The following is a 13,515-nucleotide window of genomic DNA, read 5'->3' on the forward strand; positions in this document are numbered from 1 at the left end:
TCATTAAAGCAATAAATATTGTATTGTATTGTATTGTATTGTATTATATGCATTTAACAATATCCAGACTTGCTTGCAAGAATTTGATGAAATTATTGCCATTGGTAAACAATATGCAATATTAGAGATTTTTTTTAATGGTTTCCTTGAATCATGTCTACTAGCCCGACGGAACCTCATAACAATAAACACATGTGTAAATCATTTCATTAAATCGATACCTTTCACCATCAATGTTCCTGTGCTGTTGGATGACCCAAAGTAATTCCGAGCAATGCAAGCGTAGTGTCCGCCATCCTTCTTTGTCACGTTAGCTATTCTGAGACTACCATCCTCCAGGATAATTCTTCTAAAAGGGAAGAAAATGTCATCAGTAATTTTCCAATCACACAAAACTAATGATTAAATAATTAGTATGTTTATCTTGTATTCAGAACACAATATTATTCATTATTACTGGTCGATAAGTCAAATCAACCCAAATACAAGAAGTTTTCAGATCACATATCAATCATTTCTATTTGTATGAGCTCATTATTACCACAGTTCCCCTAACTTCAAAGTTATTATAGTGACCCATGTGGATTTGATGCACTGAGGTGTTCTTCAAGAAGACCAGTATTTGAATTGAGCCATTTGTTCAATTTGCAGGTCTTTTTATCGTGTCCACATCACAAGATTAGAAATTGTTCAGCCAGAACTGAACACACTTCTTGGCATCTGCATACAATGGCATCTTGCGCTGATTGTGTGTAGTGGTGGAAAGATTGGAGGAAACAGGACATAAACGCTCTTTCCTTGACCCCAATTTACAGGTTAACCGAGTTCACTGAGCAGAACACAACTGAGTAAGGAAGGAAAATTAATGCTGTTCTTCCAATCGTTCTCCACCCCACCACAAAATGTAAAGCAAAGTCTCTCCTGAGATTACACTATCCTTTCTTAGTCCTGATGCAGGATCTCATCCCGAAACGCTGACAATTCCATTCCCCCCACATTTGCTGCTTGACCTACTTAGTTTCTCCTGTGGTTTGTATTTTTTTTTAAGCAAAAGCAAATAGATTAAAAAAATTACTTTCTTATCTGCAGACCTAGAATTGGAGTTCCACAAGTGTGACTTGAACAGAATCCAAGTGGTGACGACCCAGTGTAACATTGCAGAAGCCCAGCATGTTTTGGCCTTGCTGTTGGACTCCATGGGGAATAGAGCACTGAAGACAAATGACAGACTAAGTACCAAAAATCCATCAGTCAACCCACAGCACCTATGCCTAAGTCTCAGGTTGACTTTACTCTGAATGGGTAACTTTTGGTGGTTCATAAGTTCAAGGAAAAAAAATTAGGCCATTCGGCCCATGAAGTCTACTCCACCATTCAATCATGGCTGATCTACCTTTCCCTCTCAACCCCATTCTCCTGCCTTCTCCCCATAACCCTTGCCACCCATACTAATCAAGAAACTGTCAATCTCCGCCTTAAAAATAACCATTAACGGCCTCCATAGTTATATGTAACAATGAATTCCATAGCTTCACCACCCACTGACTGAAGACATTCCTCTTCATCTCCTTCCTTAAAGGTACGTCCTTTTATTCTGAGGCTATAGTCTCTGGTCCTCGACTTTCCTACTAATGGAAACATTCTCTCCACATTCCCAACAGTCAGTGCAAATTCACCAGGTACTGCTGCATAATTTAGATCCAATAGGAGTAAAATTAGTTTGGTTGAGTCAGAGAAGATTGCATGAGTAAGGAAGGTTTATACGTTAAGCATGAATATCACATAAAAAGTTGAAGTTCACATCAGTTATATTGATTATTGAAAACTGCATTTTGCCATCTTGTGGTCAGGTTATCACTGACAGCAATCCTTAGATTCTTGCATGTTCTTTCAACAAAATTTGCAGTTTGATTTCCACAATTATAACGCTGGTGCTGATAGCACCATTATTATTATTTGTATATAAGGTTTGTCTACCTTTGATTTTTCCAGCATCTGCAGTTCTTTCTTAAACATATATAAGGTTAATATTTTCTTAGCTCCGGTCCAACATCAGGCTTGTTCATTATGGGAACACAAGAGAGACTGCAGATGCCAGAACCTTGATCAAGAATTAACTGCTGCAGGAAGTCATCAGGCTGAGCAGCATCCATGGAGTAGAAAGGACAGATGATGTTTCAGGTAGGCACCACATGGAGAGGATCTTGCACCTGAACAAGGGTCCTGACCCAAAATGTAATCTGTCCATTTCCCTCCACCGATGCTGCCTGGCCTGCTGATATATTCCAACAGTTTCGTTTTTGCTAATTATGGCCCTATTCCTTTATATTCTGCAAGGCAAGTGCAAGTTAAATACTCCCTTTAGCAAAACCTGTGGATTTCAGGATTATTTCCTCTTCACATCTTTTTCCACTCCGAGTATCATTATTCATGATTCTATTCTTATATACTACATACAGCCACATTCATTTTATTTATATTTTCTCTGGATTATCATTGTAATTACCATTCTTGTCACATCCCCAAACTCCTCAAAACCAGATTCCCAGGTTCAAGTTATCAGACGTGACAGTGAAGGGAACACAGCATTGATCGGACCAGTTGCCAATGAAAAAGGCCTTGCATTAACTGTGATTGACTCTGGCCCCCGAGGCTTGTGCAAGTTGATTGTAGATAATGACCAATCTGTAGAAGACAGTAATGACTCCTATTCACAACTTTGACTTGAGTGCCTCTGATGCGTGGTTGTGCCTCTTATGCCCATTTCCTTCCTATGGATTCAGCCAAAGACTCAAAAAACACACACCAACAAGCCAGAGTCCTGGTGCCAGATTTGTTCAGGAAGCTTTCAGTTTCCCACTCCATAGTTTGGAATGCACCACTAATGTTGTAGTGGAACAGTTGTATCCACTTCTGGATTCCCACCCCAAAGCACATTTTGGAGAGAGCTGTGCGATGTTCTGCCTTGTGTCTTTTTCTGATCTGGTCAGTATCCACGCATACATCCCTCAGTTGGGCGACAGAATCTCTGTGCAACATAAATCTGGTTTTATGATGCAGGTCTGGCCTGGATTGCCCAGTTACAGCTTTGTCTCACAGCAAGCCAATGCAGCATTTGGTAGACGATTAGACCCAGTCAGAGCCTTCACCTTTAGCTACCACATAACTCTGTTTTTCCAAATATTTTCTCCTTGATATTTGGGATTATATTTATAGTAATTATGCAGAGCTTCTTCAAAGAAATCTATTGCCCAAATCTACCCCCCTCCCAATATATTTGCAAATACTGTCTGCATAGATTTGCCTATCCCAACCAAGTGCAATAATATATTTTCAGAATTTTACATTTTAAGTCAAAATGCTATTACATAAAATGTTATTGATGAAAATTCTTCTCCTTATCCATCATGTATATGCTTTTTGTGTTACAACATAATCCAACATTTTATAGACATCTCTGGCTTCTGATTTAGTGCACCAATGTGCAATTGATGTTCCATCAGAAATGGATCAGATTGCCTCCCTGATTGCATTGCAGTTGGATATATCAATTGATTCATATTCTATAAGATTAGGGCACATAGCTAGTTGTGAGCTGCAGGCATCAGCAACCATTTTATCCCCAATTTCCAATGTTATTCCTTTGCAAAAAGCAACATAACTAACAATGAATGGATTCAAAGTCAACTTTTCCCTTTGCTCCTGTCAGTTTCTTCAATTCTGCTCATACTAAGGGACCTATGACTGGCAATCCAGCTATATTTGATGACTGAGATCAACAGAGTAGAAACATCTTATGCACATTAATCTCTCATTTATCTGATCAAAGTTTGTGCTACCCTTTATAGAGGAAGTAACCCGAGATTTGCTCCCTACCCTTAATTACATGTCACTCCTGCAGCAGTGAGGCTAAGTATGAAGCCAAAGCCTTTTACATGGCAAACACAGGGTAGCATTTTCTTAGCAAAGATCGCAAAAAGTACAATGTGTAGCATAATAGGGTCATTTTTAACAGCTGTATATTCCATACCAAAATACGTGTGCATTAGCTAGCCCGTGGAAATCCAAGGGCCATCGTTCAAGGCAACGGACTCAAATGTAAAATTATAAAGCAGTTATGTCAAGATTATTAGATAATTGACAATCAACAATATTATACAATTGGTTAGGCTATTATTTAATCTTTAACTCTTGTTGAACAGAGAAGAGGATTCAATCCAACTGTGTCCACATAGTTTGATACATTGAATGTTTGAAGCAATGGCCAAGAAAGCACACCAAAGCCTCTACTTCCTTAGAAAGTTTAAGAAGTTTGGCGTGTCCCCAACAACCCTCACCAGCCTCTACAGATGCCATGCCTAAAGCATTTTATCGGGATGCATCGCCGCGTGGTTTGAGAACAGCCCATCCAAGACCATAAGAAACTGCAGAGAGCACTTCATGCTATTTCAGGAAGGTCACCAGCATAATCAAGGACCAGCCTCACCCTAGTCACTCCCTCTTCTATCCCATCCGGCATGAGTTACAGAAGTTTGAAAACTTCCTGATCCAGGGATAATTTCTTCCCAGCTGTTATCAGGTAACTGGACCAACAGCTCGAGTGCAGTCCCGACCTCCCATCTACCTCATTGGAGACCTTTGAACTATCTTTAATCAGACTTTATTGGGCTTTATGCACTAAACATTAAAGGCCTTTATCCTATATGTGTACACTGTGGACAGATGGATTGTAATTACATATAGTCTTTTCGCTGACTGGATAGCATGCAACAAAAATGCTTTTTATTGTACCTTTTTACTGTACACGTGACAATATTAAACCAAACCATGAACTCAGAAGACAGTTAAAAGTATTTTGACTCTTAATGAGAGCAAAATCAGTTGTGTGGGTTTGGAGTATCCTCGATGTATACTTGGACTCTGACTATTATCTCCTCTCCCAACCTCAACCACCTAACTCCAATGAGAGTCATGTTACCTTGAGTCATGTTTTCATGTTAAAGATACAACATATGTGCAATATGTGCAGCTTTAAATGTTTGAGTTCTTTTTTGATCGCACAGAAATCAAATCTATGTCAATGAAAATCCAAAAAACTACAGATGCTGGAAATCTAAAAGAAAAACAGAAAATGCTGGAAGTATACAGTGTCAGGCTACATATGTGGGAAGAAAACTAGTTAATGCTTAAGGTTGAAGACCCTTCTCCCATGATGTCAAAGGATCTTCAAAGTGAAACATTTACTACATTTCCCATATTCACGTTATTGATAAAACAAAAGTGCAAAAATGCTTCATACAGAAAGTGTAGGAGATTTAATTAGAAAAATCTACATTTCCTTTCCATTTTCAACCTCTCTTTGTTACTGACAGATGTTGAGTTTAACTGTCTGAATGAAGAAATGAAAAACCCAATCAGTATCTCCTCGGGATCAATTCAGAATAAACGAGCTGTACTGAACATTAACCTGTCTTTTCTCCTCACAGATGCTTACTATGGATTTCCATTTGACATTTCCAGTCTTGCGTGTTTTATGGCAGCAGTTAAATTTGGAATTATTCAGCAAACAGGCAGGATGAAAAGCAAAGAATACAAGCTTCTAAATAGTATCTCATTGCATCCTTGAGACACGACACAGTGCTCCTCAATGTGTGAATTACTTTTAAAGTGTGGTTGCTGATGTCATGCTGACAAATGCAACCATCCTTTATGTATAGCAAGGTCCATCAAACTGCAAATGAGATGAATGACCAGTTAATCTATTTTTGATAGCGCTGGTTGAACATTATCACAAATCATGGACCCCTGCAATTCAGGAATCATAGGGGCTGTAAACCAACTCAGTTTCCAGTGGAGTGTTAAATGGAGGCAACAGATTAGTACATTAAGCCATTTTGTTTTGTGGCACAATATACATTCACGTAAAATGCTGGAGTAACTCAGCAGGACAGGCAGCATCTCTGGAGAGAAGGAAGACCCATTCCTTCTCTCCAGAGATGCTGCTTGGCCTGGTGAGTTACTCCAGCATTTTGTGTCCATCTTCTGTTTAAACCAGCATCTACAGTTCCTTCCTACATATACCTTCACATAATACGAGTTAATTGAACTATATCAGCATTACTCTGTGCTGTACCTCAATAGAAATAGACATTTGCCTCTCCAGAGGGGACTACTTCCTTTGTTGTCTTCTCAATTTTATGCTATAAATTTGGCTAAAAAACACAAAAGGCCTGCAGACGGCTGTTTACACAATGTTCTCTGACTCTGAAGATCTAATAGACAAACATTAAATCCCTGTGGGGGATCATTCACTTTCTCCACCCACTCAAACAGACCACATTTTCCAAATTAGTTTCCCGTTGCACTAGTGGAGTACAAGTGTAAAATTATGTTTAATGCAGGAGACAGGCCAGTTGAGGGCTCTCCCACAACTAACAAAATAAGACAAAGAGAGCTAAAATTGTTTTAAGAGAAAAAATTGGCTTCCACACCCTTGTATGAACTACCTATTTATGCACAGATCACAGCTAATTAATGATAATGATCACGCTGTAATTAACGTAATTACAACTCCACCATTTCAAATAGCTTGTTCATGGATCTCTCCACTTTCAATAATATAATTACAACAGGAATAATTTTCAAGTCAATGGACAATAAAATTGGGAGGGGTAATAAAAACAGATGCCTCTTTCCCAACCAATTGGTGAGATTAAAATGATTCATTTAAGTGACCTTTGGATTAAATTAAAAAGTCTGGAGAGTGTGGGCGGTTGTAAATAACCATATAGAGTGCTCTATTGATTTATCAAGCTCATAGCATGTGCTGTGTTTCAGTCATTAGTGTTTTTGTCTTGAGTCCTAAGACTTTGGGTTCAAGTACCAGCATAAAAGACAAAAGCACAAAACATTATGTTGACTATGGTACAGAAGTGTGCTGTATAATGAGAAGTGCCAACTTTCTGAGAATTGTTCATCTGAGGAGTGTTTTTCCTACATTACATGGGTGACCTTATTTTAAAAGTACTTTATTGGTTGTAAAGTACTCTACAACACCCTGAAAGGTGCTCTATACATGCATGTCCTTCTGTCACCTTTCATTAAAGAATGGCATTTGTCCTGCTTCTATTTTTCTATGTACCTGTATTTCTGAACCAGTCCAATGCTTTCCTTTACTCACATTTAAGCAATACAGTGGTCACAAATAATTTTTTTTTTTTTAATATTTTATTTTATTAGAAGTAAGTACAGTCATATGGAACCAAAGTGCCTAATATATATTTTCATAATACATTTTATGTACAACTTCTTTTTTTTTTTTTTGTTACACTGAAAAAAGATTAGAATAAGAAAAAGAAGTTAGATAGTAAAGGATAGAAAGATGTGAAATATATAGTGTGTGAAAAAAGAAAACGAGTAAATGAAAAAAGTTGAGAGAGAGAATAGAGAGAAGAAAAGAAAAAAAGAGGAGATCATTATTTATAGTCTTGACCAACCCTCGTCCAGTCCTGAAACAGTTATTTTTTACAATTGTGTTGCACCATATGATTCCAAAAAAACGACGAATGGAGACCAACTCGTTATGAATTGGTCTGATTTATCCATTAGGAGGAATCGCATTTCCTCAAGATGAGCGGTGTCCAACATACTTGCAATCCACATTTTAAGCGTTGGTATTGATGTACCTTTCCAAAATTTAAGAATTAATTTTTTTGCTATTATTAAACCATAGTTAAGGAATAGATTTTGAGATGTGTTCAATTTATTCCCATCTTCCATTACGCCAAATATAATCATTTCAGTATTAGGTTCCATTCTTGTCTTGAATAATTTTGTAAATATTTCAAAAATATCATTCCAAAATCTATAAAGTTTTATGCAGGAGACTAAGGAGTGTGTTATAGTTGCCTTTTGGGCTAGACATTTATCACAAGTGGCGGATATATTTGGATAAAATTTGTTCAATCTTGTTTTTGAGTAATATAATCTATGTACAATTTTAAATTGAATTAAATTATGTCTTACATTAATTGAACATTTGTGAATATATATCAGGTATTTTTCCCATTTAACCTTCGTAATTTTTATCATTAGTTCCCGTTCCCACTCTTCTCTAAGTACCTCTGTCGATGGTAGGTCTATATTTAGAATACTATTATATAAATATGATATTAATTTTTGTGAGTCAGCTTCAATATTCATTGCCTCTTCCAATAAGTCAGGAGTTACTTTTTGATATCCTTGTATATATTTTTTCACGAAATCGCAAATCTGAAGATATTTAAAATATTGGTTGTTTTTCAATTTAAATTTTAATTGTAATTGTTGGAATGATAGTAAGTTTCCCATTTCATACATATCCCCGATCCTTCTAATTCCGAGACTTTCCCATTGGTTATATGTCTTATCAATAAGAGATGGTTTAAATAAAGGGTTATTCGCTATTGGCATTAACAGTGATAGATTTCTTAATTTTAAAGATAATTTTATTTGTTTCCAAATTCTTATTGTACCATATATAATTGGGTTCTTCTTATATATTGTGTTATTCAGTTTTTTTGGGGAGAAGAGGATCGTTCCTATATTACTAGGATGGCAATCCTCCTTCTCCATTTTTATCCATTCTGTCTGTTGGGTAGCACTATCCAACCAATAAATCATATTCTTAATATGCACTGCCCAGTAATAATACATAAAATTCGGAAGTGAAAGTCCCCCGACCTCTTTTGGTTTACATAAGTGTTTTTTTGTGATTCTATGTGATCTATAGTCCCAAATATAATTAGTAATATTAGAGTCTAATTTTTAAAAAAGTATTTTGGTATATATACCGGTATAGATTGAAATAGGTATAGTAATTGTGGTAGGAAGATCATTTTTATTGCATTTATTCTACCTAATAATGATAAGGGAAGTGTTTTCCAAAATTTAATCAACGTATTAAGTTTATTTAATAAAGGCATGAAATTAGCATTGAATAATGCTTTATATTTTCTAGTAATCTGAATACCCAAATATTTAAATTTTTCTGTTGCGATTTTAAAGGGGAACTTCAGTAAGTGTGTAGGTTCTTGAGGTTTTAATGTCATGATTTCACTTTTATTCCAGTTTATTCTATATCCAGAAAAAGACCCAAATTCCTCTATTAAGTTTAATAAATTTGGTATGCTCGTTTGTGACTTTGTAATATATAAAAGTATATCGTCTGCATATAATGAGATTTTATTCTTTGAGTCTCTGGTATTATAGCCCTGAATATTCGGATGAATTCTTATACTTTCAGCCAGGGGTTCTATCATAAGGGCAAATAGCAGGGGTGATAGTGCACATCCCTGCCTATTACCCCTTGATAGTTGAAATTTTTGAGATAACATGTTATTAGTTATGGTCACAAATAATTGATCACTAATTTTTACGTTATGTGTTCCCAAATGAGATGCAAATGAACAACACCATAACCGCATCCTGTATCATGCTAATAAACCAGGAAGTTGCTGTTCCCATGGTGACCTTGGGCTGAATTAATATTACAGCATATTCCTTTTGGTCCAGACCAAACAATGGTGATTCTACTTTTCTGCAAGTCCTTCCTTAGCAGGGTTAGGAAGTTCGGCATGTCCCCAACACCTCACATCGACTTCTACAGATGTGCCGTAGAAAGCTTTTTATTGGGATGCATCACAGCACGGTTTGGGGACAGCTGCACCCAAGACTGTAAGAAATTGCAGAAAATTGTGGTTGCAGCCTAGACCATCACACACACCAACCTCTCTTCCAGTGACTCCATTTACACTTCATGCTGCGTCGGCAAGACCGCCAGCATAATCAAGGACACGCCCCAGCCTGGTCGCTCCCTCTTCTCCCCTCTCACATCAGGCAAGAGGTACAGAAGTTTGAAGATGCATACCTCCATATTCAGGGGAGCTGTTAGCAGGCAATTGAACCATCCTATCACCAATTAGAGAATGGTCTTGATGTACCATCTACCTCATTGGTGACCTTTTGACAATCTATAATTGGATTTTACTGGAGTTTATCTTACACTAAATGTTATTCCCTTTACTCTATATCTGTACACGGTGGGCGGCTTGATTGTAATCAGTTATTCTTTTCGTTGACTGGATAGCATGCAATAAAAAGCTTTTCACAGTACACGTGACAATAATAAACTAAACTAACAGTCAACCATCATGTAGCTACTGAGGGATTACTGTTAATGCCAACCAAACAGGAACAACAAAATAGGGGGGAAAAGAGCAGCAGACACAAGAAAGTTTCATTGCACAATATACCATACTTCACGTGATAATTCAAAGACTTCACGTGATAATTTTCATTTTGGAGCATTTTGGCTGTGAAAACGTACACGTAGATTGATCATTAAAATTCATGGAGTCTGAATATAGCTTCTTCAATCCAAAATTAAAGAACTAATCCATATCATCTGAAAATGATCGCACTAACATTTTATAATTGATCAAAAAGCCAAACATGAGAAAAGGCGCCTTCAGGAAAATTGGACTTTTAAATATGGATTGCAATTAAAATGGTCACTCTCCACAGGTGAGTTCTTTGAACGCTACCAGAAACGTATGTAGAGAAGGATACGAGTTTGACGAACAGCAGAGGGAGAGTGGGTGAGGGTTGGTGGTGTGATGTTGTTTTGCAGTTTAGTCATTGCAGTGGATTCTGTAGTTTAATTTTCACTTATTTTTTGTAAAAGGGTCAGAAACCCATGTTTCTTGCAAGTGGATAGGTGCACACAATTCTCAGGTGATTTTAAGCAATCTGCTTTTGTTAGCTGGAGTGACAATATAAAACCAATGATTCATACCATGCCTGTAATAATAATCCTGAATGCTGCTCGAGCAGCTAACAAGCTGTGTAAACAGAATAAATAACAAGATCTGTGAAGAGCAGAAAGCTTACGATGAAATGGTGAAGCTCATCTCCTACAAAGCTTAACTATCGCAATGAGCTGTGAAGCACAAGAATGGATCTTTTTTTAAGTGTAGGTTGCGTTGCCCTTGCTGAAAGCGTATGCATGACACATAAAAACATTAACACAATGTAAAGAAGAAGGCACTGCAAGTGAATGTAGCGGTTTTATTCCAACAATAACCTAAGTACAGTGACAGTTCTCGAACGATACTCTGCTGAATGAACTTTAGTGAGTGAGATCACACTGTCTTAACCCAGGCATTCTCATTTGTAAAGGCAAACTCACAGTGAAGATAAATTCACCTAAAGAAACAAGGGAATTGTGGAGGCTCGGTCCCTGATTGCATTCAAAACTGAGATGAATCCATTTCTGGATGGATAAATTAAAGATTATGGGGTTAGAATGTATAAATGGTATTATTATAGGAAATTAACTGTGATCTTGTTGATGGAGCAAGCTGAAAGGGCCGAATGGTCTACTCCTGCTCGTACTTCTTATGCTTTACCACCACATACCCTCCCCTTTTATCTCATCCACAACCCATCCCTCTCAGAGGCAATGTTTTCTTTCCACACTGCTGAAATATACTGTTCTTCCATTAGTTTTATCAATAGGATTAAACTAAAATTAACGTGATGGGTTTGAATTGCATGGTTAAACATGATTTATGTTTTAATAATTCAATAGCCCTAATTATAATCAGTTAAAGATGTTGATATTAATGTTATATTACATCCATAGTCAAACAGCACGGAAACTGGCCCTTCGGCCCAAATTGCCCATGCTACCAAGACTCTCCATCTATATGCAGGAAGGAACTACATATGCTGGTTTAAAGTGAAGATAGACACAAAATGCTGGAGTAACTCAGCAGGACAAGCAGCATCTCTGGAGAGAAGGAATGGATGACGTTTCAGGTCGAAACCCTTCTTCAGCTCCCCATCTTTGCTCGTTTCATCAGCCCACATTTGGCTATGCACGGGCAAGTTTCCTTTTAAGATCGTTTTTTCAATGCTGCTGTAATTTAGTCTATTAGAGTCATACCGTGTGGAAACAGGCCCTTCTGCCCATCATGTCCACATCGGCCAACATTTCCCAGCCACACGAGTCCCACTTGCCAGCATTTGGTCCAGTTAGATGTGGCCCTTGTGGCTAAAGGGATCAGGGGGTATGGAGAGAAGGCAGGTACAGGATACTGAGTTGGATGATCAGCCATGATCATATTGAATGGCGGTGCAGGCTTGAAGGGCTGAATGGCCTACTCCTGCACCTATTTTCTATGTTTCTATGTTTCTATCCCTCCAACCTGTCCGATCCATGTTCCTGTCAAACTGCTTCTTAAATGTTGGGATAGTCCCTGCTTCAACAACCTCTTCTGGCAGCTTGTTCCTTTGTGTGAATCTTCAAAAAAATATCGAAAGAACTCCAAGCAGCACATGTGGCGAGAGAGGTTTACATGAGGGAGGGTTGGTACCATGGCAGGAATTAGAAACCTGGATTGCCTTATAGGTGATTTAACATAGTCGTTCAAAATGATTAAGCACATTTGTCAGGGTGGATAAATCATCTCCTGAGGCATGCCAGAACAAAAAGGTTGTTCTCCAAAATTAGATCCAAGTCATTTAGAAGTGAGATCACTTGCCTTACCCTCAAAAGAACAGGTTCCTCGGCCAATTGGCAAGATTTTGTAAATTTAGAATATTGATGGGTTTGGAGCACATGCAAGTCAAAGAGGCAATGCTCAGAATGTGTGAGTGACTGAGTTCTTATCCTGATCTTCGTTGCCACTGGCGTACATCGGATGAAGGCCTTTACATGCAATTGATCAACGGCTCAGCCAAAATATAGTTTTGCTGTTGCTCCCCAGGTCCTGACGAAAGGTCAGTGGGCTGACACAGTAACACTCACTCTCCTCAAATGGTGCCTGATTTGCTGAATATCTCCAGTATTTTCAATTTGGATTCCCACCAACTGCAGTTCCTTTGTTTTTCAAGTCTAAGCTTTTTGCTGGCAATGTATTCTGTGCTGCCAAGGGTTTGTTTCACTCAGGGAGTTGTCCCCTATGCTTTCTGTGCTTAATCAGTGCCTTCGCACGTGGCTTCTGCTACACAGAGATACTCAGAAATGGCTGATAAATGATGTGATATACAATAAAAATGACTCACCAGGATTCACTTCTAACTGCACTGTGGTGATACTTTGAAAAGCTGCCATTGCACACGCTTGCCAGGCGTGCCAGTATCATTTTAATTTACACTAGTTTACACTACAAACCAACTGACTCACATGGCTATCTGGACTACACGTCTTCCCACCCTGCCCCCTGTAAAGACTCCATCCCCTACTCCCAATTCCTCCGCCTACGCCGCATCTGTTCCCAGGATGAGACGTTCCACACCAGGGCATCGGAAATGTCCTCGTTCTTCAGGGAACAGGGATTCCCCTCTGCCACCATAGATGAGGCTCGCACCAGGGTCTCATCCATACCCCGCAACACTGCTCTCTCTCCCCATCCCCGCACTTGCAACAAGGGCAGAGTCCTCACTTTTCACCCCACCAGCCGGCAAATACAA

General features: G+C 38.3%; 1 protein-coding gene across 6 annotated transcripts in view; it reads right to left on the bottom strand.

Moving 5' to 3' along the window:
- The window catches only part of cntn3 (contactin 3), a 1,582,783-nt gene that overhangs the window by 267,596 nt on the left and 1,301,672 nt on the right, over window positions 1-13,515 (bottom strand). For 5 of the 6 annotated variants that reach the window (XM_033036731.1, XM_033036727.1, XM_033036728.1 and 2 more), the window contains one exon: window positions 222-349. In XM_033036731.1, coding sequence (XP_032892622.1) covers window positions 222-349 — 128 coding nt within the window. The remainder of the gene's footprint in view (window positions 1-221; window positions 350-13,515) is intronic. The other variant, XM_033036732.1, reaches the window with a different exon arrangement.

This window comes from Amblyraja radiata, chromosome 18, assembly GCF_010909765.2.
Source record: "Amblyraja radiata isolate CabotCenter1 chromosome 18, sAmbRad1.1.pri, whole genome shotgun sequence".
In the NCBI taxonomy this organism is placed as follows: Eukaryota; Metazoa; Chordata; class Chondrichthyes; order Rajiformes; family Rajidae; genus Amblyraja; species Amblyraja radiata.